At 49.5% G+C, this 7,403-nt stretch overlaps 3 protein-coding genes across 3 annotated transcripts; 1 reads left to right on the top strand and 2 right to left on the bottom strand.

Moving 5' to 3' along the window:
* Nucleotides 1-330: 330 nt before the first annotated feature.
* On the top strand, nucleotides 331-1,476 carry F5J12DRAFT_808531 (uncharacterized protein). The gene is made up of 7 exons (XM_051744716.1): nucleotides 331-416; nucleotides 464-617; nucleotides 680-757; nucleotides 822-924; nucleotides 976-1,033; nucleotides 1,089-1,184; nucleotides 1,238-1,476. The coding sequence occupies exons 1-7, from the start codon at nucleotides 375-377 to the stop codon at nucleotides 1,394-1,396; spliced, it is 690 nt and encodes a 229-aa protein (XP_051603928.1). The 5' UTR covers nucleotides 331-374; the 3' UTR covers nucleotides 1,397-1,476.
* Nucleotides 1,477-5,327, bottom strand: F5J12DRAFT_808522 (SIT4 phosphatase-associated protein-domain-containing protein). Its single transcript, XM_051744715.1, has 13 exons — nucleotides 5,141-5,327; nucleotides 4,873-5,085; nucleotides 4,618-4,819; nucleotides 4,426-4,560; nucleotides 3,928-4,374; nucleotides 3,762-3,887; nucleotides 3,037-3,708; nucleotides 2,803-2,984; nucleotides 2,324-2,747; nucleotides 2,090-2,266; nucleotides 1,961-2,038; nucleotides 1,826-1,908; nucleotides 1,477-1,770 (listed from the first exon to the last, which is right to left on the bottom strand). Exons 1-13 carry the CDS (start codon nucleotides 5,149-5,151, stop codon nucleotides 1,575-1,577), a joined length of 2,946 nt encoding a protein of 981 aa, XP_051603927.1. The 5' UTR covers nucleotides 5,152-5,327; the 3' UTR covers nucleotides 1,477-1,574.
* On the bottom strand, nucleotides 5,322-7,210 carry F5J12DRAFT_808510 (Mu homology domain-containing protein). Its single transcript, XM_051744714.1, has 11 exons — nucleotides 7,189-7,210; nucleotides 7,107-7,136; nucleotides 7,020-7,054; nucleotides 6,838-6,969; nucleotides 6,659-6,789; nucleotides 6,514-6,608; nucleotides 6,336-6,465; nucleotides 6,049-6,286; nucleotides 5,767-6,000; nucleotides 5,475-5,709; nucleotides 5,322-5,428 (listed from the first exon to the last, which is right to left on the bottom strand). Exons 1-11 carry the CDS (start codon nucleotides 7,195-7,197, stop codon nucleotides 5,423-5,425), a joined length of 1,275 nt encoding a protein of 424 aa, XP_051603926.1. The 5' UTR covers nucleotides 7,198-7,210; the 3' UTR covers nucleotides 5,322-5,422.
* Between the last annotated feature and the right edge of the window lie 193 nt (nucleotides 7,211-7,403).

Genomic DNA, 7,403 nt, shown 5'->3' with positions numbered 1-7,403 from the left:
CCCTCTCTGGTGCTTGTGGAGTATGCCCTACTTACTTTCGTCCTCATGAAGCGTTAGTCATAGAGGTCACTGGGTGAAGGTAATGTTTTAACTTCCAACAGTTAGTGAACACAAGCCACGGTTCCCGTTGTGGTACGGCCAACGGTGATCTTCGAGCTTATCTAGTTCTTCTCTTCTACGACTTATTTTCATATTAAGTCCACCAGCTCTACTGTAGAGTCACCGTGCTGAAACTTGGAGTATGTAAATGACAATGAGTGGACTCAGGGGCTATTTATTCGTATTTGTTGTTGTCCAAACAGAACAAAATGCGTCCTCGTCAATGATGTTCGTGTAGAGAGTGAACAAAGGCAGTTGGTTTGTACGCGTAGGCCATGTCGTCCATAGCCTCCCAATTCGCGCGACAAGGGAGAAAGGTAGGCTGGAATTATGTTTCATTGGCGGAGCCCAATTCACATTTCAGATTGTGGCTATTGGAAGGAACTACTCTGAGCACATCAAGGAGCTCGGCAATACGAGACCAAAGGAACCGTTCTTCTTCCTCAAGCCTACCACTAGTTATGTTTCCTCGGGAGGGAACATCGAGATACCACGCGGTATACTTGCTCATCATGAGGGTGCGCTTACAGAGCCGTGCACATGTCCGAGGCATTTTTCTCTGCTCACACTGGACCCGTAGTCGAGCTTGGACTCGTTATAGGAAAAAGTGGCAGGGAAATCTCTCAGGAAGCTGCTGAATCCCATATTGCTGGATACGGTATGTGCTGATATGTAGACCATATACGCACGTCACTTTTACAAGCTCGTGTCTTCTATGCTAGCACTGGCCATTGATATGACGGCTCGAAACATGCAAGAGGAGGCCAAGAAGAAGGGTCTTCCATGGTCTGCCGTAAAGGGATTTGATACATTCACGCCAATAGGGTTCGTGTATATCTCCTCTATACTAGTTGTCATAGCATTTATAACTATCAGGAAATTCATTCCCAAGTCGACGGTCTTGGACCCTCATGAGCTTAGGCTCTCGCTGAAGGTAAGCTTAGTCGAACATTGTTGTTTAAGAGATAGTCTTCAGGTTCGCGCTTCAGGTCAACGGTATTACCAAACAAGATGGCACCACTGCCGACATGATCTTCCGGATCCCTCAACTGATCGAACACATTTCCTCTATTATGACTCTGGAGGTGAGAGACATGGCCATTTATCTCTAAGAGCTTAACTGACCCCAAACCCCCAGGAGGGTGATCTTGTCCTGACAGGCACTCCCTCAGGCGTTGGGCCCGTTGCACCCGGCGACAATGTGGAATGCGCTGTAGCTGATGCCAGCGGCAAGGTCCTGGATGCCATCGACTTTACGGCGGTCGCAAGAACTGGTGGTTACCTGTTCAAATTATAGCTGTGGTATGCTTTTATATCCCAATGCTGCATCATCACCATTTGTACACGTCCGCTGTGAAATAGAGCATATACTAAACTTCATCGGCACTACAATTAAGAACATTATCCTCCGCCCAGTATAAATACCTGCAGCGACAGTGAAACGCCACGCATCCTAACTACACTAACCTCGCCAATTAGCTATCCCAACCACTGTTCCGTACATCATCGATCCGTTCGTTCACCTCTTCCAGTGATATCGTCTGCAAGGCATTTTCCGAAACGCCGCCAGTCATGTTGCCAAACTCATCTCCCTCAGAATCGCCCTCGGTTTCTGAACCGCTAGCAAATGTCCAGCTCCCGGCAGTTGGAGTAAGGTCGCCATCTCTCACACTGTCCGAGTCTGCCGAGTGGAATTCCCCGAAGTCAAACGAATCGTCCTGAAGACAGCGACGAAAACGACGTCGAAAACTGGATAGGCTCTGATGTCGGGGTTCCAGCCGCATCAGAGAAGGGACCAAAAGCGTCGTCCTGCAAATCAATCAATACGGGAGCGGTAAGAATTAAGGAGGATCGTAAGGACCTCATCATAATGGGCTCCGAAAGGATCATCGGTGAGCGCTTCTCTGAGAGGCGCAGAGGAGGATGCACAAAAGGCGTCCTGGATGCGTTTGTCGGTTTAAAAAAAAAATTCAAGAAAAAGTATACGAACATCAAAGCCGCTAGATGCTGATATTTGTGCGTTGTTTTGATGACGGCGAGCTGGGGGTGGTTTTCCCAAGTCAAATGTAGAATGTGCCAACCAGCCGCCATCTTCTTCGTCTTCATCGTCGTCTGCATCAGAAGAGAAAAATTCTGAGTGCATCTCTTGTGCCAGATACCGCGCGAACTGGGGGGTCCCGGCAATTAAGACATAATAAAGAACAAGCAGACATATTAAGCACACCTGTGGCGGTCCTGTCCCGTGGTCGTCCTCGTCTTCGTCTATTGGCGCTGGACCGAAATCGGCACTCGTCTCCCGACTGGGCTTTGCAGCGGCAGCTCGCCTAAATTCACCCTTTAACATTGAGTTTCCGTTCGTCGTTGGACCGGCAGTCGACATAGACTTAGTATCTTCTTCGTCGACGGCCCATCGCGTGCCGGGTCGGGGAGCATTGACATTAGGTTTGCCACCCCCAAGCAAGCTTGTATCTCGTTTCTTCGTTTCATTGTATCTGCCTGTCACGTATTCAGACCAATCGGGGTGCGGCGCGTGCCGCTCTATCATCAGCCGCAGCTCCAGGGGATAATGCTCTAGTGCAGTGATAACGTCTTCTGACATGAGAGTAAGGTGGCCCATGTACCCCAAACGTACACCTTTGGGTTTGACGCTGAAACGCCGTCGTTACACGGCGCAATCAAATAGACCAAGACGGTAGAGCTTGCCTTTCCGCATCATTTTTCTTCTGCCCCTCAACTATGCGATGCATCAGTCGAGCATCTCGGAAGAGCGCTATGGTCAATTCTCGATTCAAGCCACCATCCACTCTGCCGGTAAGTATCTGGTGGATGAAATCGTAGACCACGCTGTGCAGAAAGTTGTTCCACGGAAACTCAAAGAACAGGTCCTGCAGCGGCAGAAGTCAGAACGATTAAGCAAAATTACTGTGAACTACTCACCAGTAGTACTGAGAGCACGGACTCCTGGAGGAAAACCTGTTTCATCCTCTCTCCTGCGGGTACTTCCGAGACAAGATCCCTCGTCATCCGCCTCGAACTTCGACGAGAATTGTTGGAATAAGCTTTCGACACCGGGCTATTCGAGATAGAACCTTCGCTAATTGGGCTCCGCCGAAGTACACCTTGATCGGGAGATGTTGACGAGGTCGTAATTGGAGAAGAGGACAGCATTGATGGAGACTCTATGGGTGCTTCAGTAGTCTCCGCCTGCGTGTCTTTCGTCGCTATGTCGTCCATCACGATTTCTTCCATGGCGTCGTCGTCAGAACTGCCCGGTTCGTCGCTCATGTCGTCATCTGAGTCTAGCATCGACGAGCCGCGTGGATTATGGATGGGCAACTCCAGCGCAGGTTCAACCTCATCTTGAGGGCCCTCATTCTCCTGCTCCGCCTCATCGCCAGATCCGATGGCAATTACGCGTGCTAGCTGTTCCAACGACGACAAACCGCCTTGCAATCGACCTTGGTTGTCATACAGGTAGTCGTGCTCTGATGAGCGGTTCAGGAGAGACATATTCGAACAGTGCAAAAGTTCTGCGTAAAGCTCGCAAATACGATACCGTTCGAACGTCAGCGGCTGGATGAGACCCACTGTCGTGGGCACTGGGCCTTGCTACTCCGGTAATGTGAGCCATAAGTAACGACTTCAATTCAAAATGAACGCACTGAGGAGCGTGGTTGCCGCAAATACCGTTGAAAGTCAGGCAGCCGTTCTGACATGACATCCAATAGTGGACCCAAATGAACAACACCCATACGGTCAACCATCTCGTTCATTGCGTTCTCCAAAGTCTCCCGTGCATTATCGGAAGCCATGTAGTTGCTGCTGGACTTGTATCAATCGATTCCGTAGAGTGTGGAAGAGGTATGGTTCGAAATAGTCTGAATTATTTTTCCGGATGAGCTCGATTACTATAGATATCGAGTGGACGACGGATGAAGTAGCAGAATGGATGTCTGGGAGGTCGTGGCCAAGGGTGTTGCCATGATCACTATGTTGCCCGTCGCCGGCGTATCGTTCGGTAGGCGATTGGTCGTTGTATTCGTAAAGAATATAGCCGACTAACGTATCTATACTTTCCCTTCGAGCGAGCTCACGAGCGAAGCGATTTGAAGCGGGAAGATTTTGAAGTCCGTCGGTTAAACCAGCACCCGGGGAAGGTGCAGCCATAGAGATGATACCTTTGATGAGTTCTGAGACTACCGCATGAACATCGCTGCTATGAGCAGGTGAGAGGAGGTCAATTAGGCGGCCCATGAGCTGTTCGCTGGACAACCACTGAGTAACAAGTCAGGTGAGACATGGACACGAGAGGTCACAAGAGCATACTTCTAGAACACCAGATCCTCCAGGTTGCTCGTCTAATTGGACGATGCGAACTAGCAAGTCGACTATGGAAGGTGCCTCGACATGGTGAAGTAAGCGCTCCACAATATTCGGTTGAGATTGGATGAAGGCAAGCATCTGGATATTGATGTGTCTCGTGCGCGACAGCATAGAAGAATAACGCAGACCACTTACATCTGCGGGCTTTTTTGTGAGGAAGACAGAGTTTACCTTGGCGAAGTGGGACGCCATGACCATTTCAGTCTTCATGTCTTCTGGTGACTTGTCGAGGACAATCTCCCAGAAGGGTGCCAGCAGCTCGTCGGCATTATTAACACAAGTCTCAACGACGGACCAAATTTCACTACAGAGCACTTCCGTGGCAACGTAAGGATATCTTGTGACCGCAGTCAAACGCGAGATGAACGGGCGCTAGAATTGGTCACGTACTTGAAGCGTCCCCTCTCTTCATGACCCTCAATCTGTCCAGTGACATAACCCAACAGACGCTTGAGAACATCTGTACGCTGAAAGTAGTCGATAAGCCTCGTGTTCTGAGCCTTGCATTCCTGTAGTAGATCGTCCTCGTCCAAAATCGCCTCAAGTGAGACGTCCTCCTTGTCTAGTAGGCTGTCGATAGCCGACACATTGTGGAACCCGAACCTGTATGAAAATTTTTGTTCAGGACTACGATATCTCTGAAAAGGCGGTAAACTACCTCCAAAACATGGAGACAGTTTCTTGGATGGAACGAAGAGAGACAAGTCTGTTTGTTAGGCCACTCGGCCTGGGGCTAGGCGCGACTTACGACAGAGTGCTATGTAGTGTTTAGGCGAGATGCCTAGATTGGACATCTGCGATCAGGAACTGCCTACTCTCAATGTATCACACAGAAACATCCGGCGTCCCCCCAAAGAAGAAAGGTATATCATTAAGAAAAAAGTCTGTAAGGTAACACGTGGGAAAAACAACTACCCAACCCACGAATGCCTCAGAGTCCTCAGAACTACTCTAGGTCAGTCTTAGAACCCTATCAGGCAACCGAGGCTTACCCGAATCTGGTAGCTCCCGCTCGCTTTAGTGAGATACCGCACCCATTTGATACTGTGGTAGTTGTTCTTCTCGAACACCTTGAGGAACCGGACGATCAGGCCAGACGCGGTGAACATCAGCACTTGGAAGTCGACATCGATTGGGGGCCGCGCCCACACTTGTCGAACAGTAGTAGAAGTCAGATCAGCCGTGGCCGTAAATGTGCATTCCTGGCCGCCTTGTATTCGTGGAATCCTGGGGGAGAGAAACGGAGCTCAGAACTAATGCGTCTCTCGAAACCTGACAACTCACTTCCATACAACGATATTCTCTGCAGGAACATACTTGGCTTTACCGCTTGCTACCTTGCAATCCACCGTCGTCGTATTTAGAGGTGTAGGTATCTTCAGTACGACATTGGTCGCTGACAGCTTAGTACCAAAGTTCCCTTTCACAGACACCGTGTATGACACTTGCGTCGTGCCGATCTCATTTACGGTTGGAATGATGCGCAACGGAAGCTTCACGTTCGACGTACACCGATACCTCAGAGAAGATGTTCAGTATAGAAGAGACGAGCGTCAAGTCGCTTACCTCATTAGCTCGAACTCGCCATCCGGCGGGATAAAGCTGATTGTACGGGTCGCGTCAAACTCGTTCAGCCGGACGCACTGGTGGAAGCGACAATCATCAAGTTCCACGGCATCACTGGCACCTCTCTCGTTCTTGTCGATGACAAGCTTATCATTGAGACCAAACTTGCATTCAGGTGTTCCGGATAAGTATGCACGCATTTGGATGTGTCCGTCGACATCTGCACGAAGGGCGGTGCCTAAAGGAATATCAACGACCTGACTCAGCTCGCCGATTCGGGTACGGACCTTTCGCACTCATGCTGAGATTTACTGTTTCTACGACATCCACAAATGCCTCGTTCTTCTTATACTTGACCTCGCCACGCCGCCAGCTGGTTGCACCGGTTGCTTGTGTGGTTATCTTTGAGGACTCCTCCTAATAGCTCGATTAGTATGGACTAGCGAGACGCAGGACGAGCATTACCGCCGCGTATGCACTTGACATTATGCTCTCTGTCGTGATGTATGACTTAAGAGTATCTGTCTCGCTGTTTTGAGGATATCCAAAGTCGTTAATTTCTATCATGTGCATCAGTAAGCTATCGCGTCCCTTTACATGAGGCACACACCATCAATGAGCTCGTAGATCAGCACGAAGTTGTTCTTGACAGCCTCCTCGTCTACCTTGCCGAAATACGACTTTGCGATGGATATCAAACGATAGCAGTACTCGAATACGAGCGCAGCATTGGCGTTAGTTCTAAGGGACATATGAGCGTCAAATAGGGACGGTTTTCTGGCGCTTCACTTGGTGACTGCAACTACATAGAGATTGTTCACCCGGACGTGAAAGAAGCTGGTGGAACCCAACGTGATGATGGGTGATCGCACGTCGCTATTTGATATAACCTGAATACGAAAGACATCTGCAATGGAGCGCCTAGATTCCAATCATGAGGTGGTGAGAAGGGGTGGAGGTGGAGAACTGACTTGAAGTCTGTCCGATATAGACGAGATATGAGGACCTGCTCACCGGAATGAATGACAATTTCAATGAAACGCGGAACAAAGACTTGCCTCTCCTTTTTGATTGAAGATAAAAAATGCCTTGCAAATGTATCAGCTACAAGTCCAAGAGTCGTCTTGCTCGTGCCCTTACCGAAATCATGGTCAACCGAAACGGGAGAGCGCACACGCCTGATCACATTTATAAAGTCACGTGAATTCATATCACTGCCAGTGGTTTGAATTGTCGGACCATGGCATGAGTGACCAGCCAACAGTCGTTTTCATCCCCTTCTAAGTGGGCCTTTCGCCTCCAACAGGTGCTCACTCACGTACAGCGCGTTCCATCTCTCTGGTACCATTGCCCCG

Source organism: Pisolithus orientalis (assembly GCF_024613125.1).
Source record: "Pisolithus orientalis strain OTSU chromosome Unknown F5J12scaffold_4, whole genome shotgun sequence".
Classification (NCBI taxonomy): Eukaryota; Fungi; Basidiomycota; class Agaricomycetes; order Boletales; family Pisolithaceae; genus Pisolithus; species Pisolithus orientalis.
Note: the sequence above shows the minus strand (reverse complement) of the source record. Positions and strands in the feature narration are given on the sequence as shown.

Excerpts from the sequence above, each read along its gene's own strand:
- F5J12DRAFT_808510 (XM_051744714.1), bottom strand. Across the intron at positions 6,287-6,335 it reads TCTCAGCATGAGTGCGAAAG|GCACCGCCCTTCGTGCAGAT; the intron begins GTCCGTACCCGA and ends ATATTCCTTTAG. Across the intron at positions 6,001-6,048 it reads GGCGAGTTCGAGCTAATGAG|GTATCGGTGTACGTCGAACG; the intron begins GTAAGCGACTTG and ends ATCTTCTCTGAG.
- F5J12DRAFT_808531 (XM_051744716.1), top strand. The coding sequence starts at position 375 with ATGTCGTCCATAGCCTCCCAATTCGCGCGACAAGGGAGAAAG. Across the intron at positions 758-821 it reads ATCCCATATTGCTGGATACG|CACTGGCCATTGATATGACG; the intron begins GTATGTGCTGAT and ends CTTCTATGCTAG. Across the intron at positions 1,034-1,088 it reads AGCTTAGGCTCTCGCTGAAG|GTCAACGGTATTACCAAACA; the intron begins GTAAGCTTAGTC and ends TTCGCGCTTCAG.
- F5J12DRAFT_808522 (XM_051744715.1), bottom strand. Across the intron at positions 4,375-4,425 it reads GAGGATCTGGTGTTCTAGAA|TGGTTGTCCAGCGAACAGCT; the intron begins GTATGCTCTTGT and ends CTTGTTACTCAG. Across the intron at positions 1,909-1,960 it reads TCGGAGCCCATTATGATGAG|GACGACGCTTTTGGTCCCTT; the intron begins GTCCTTACGATC and ends ATTGATTTGCAG.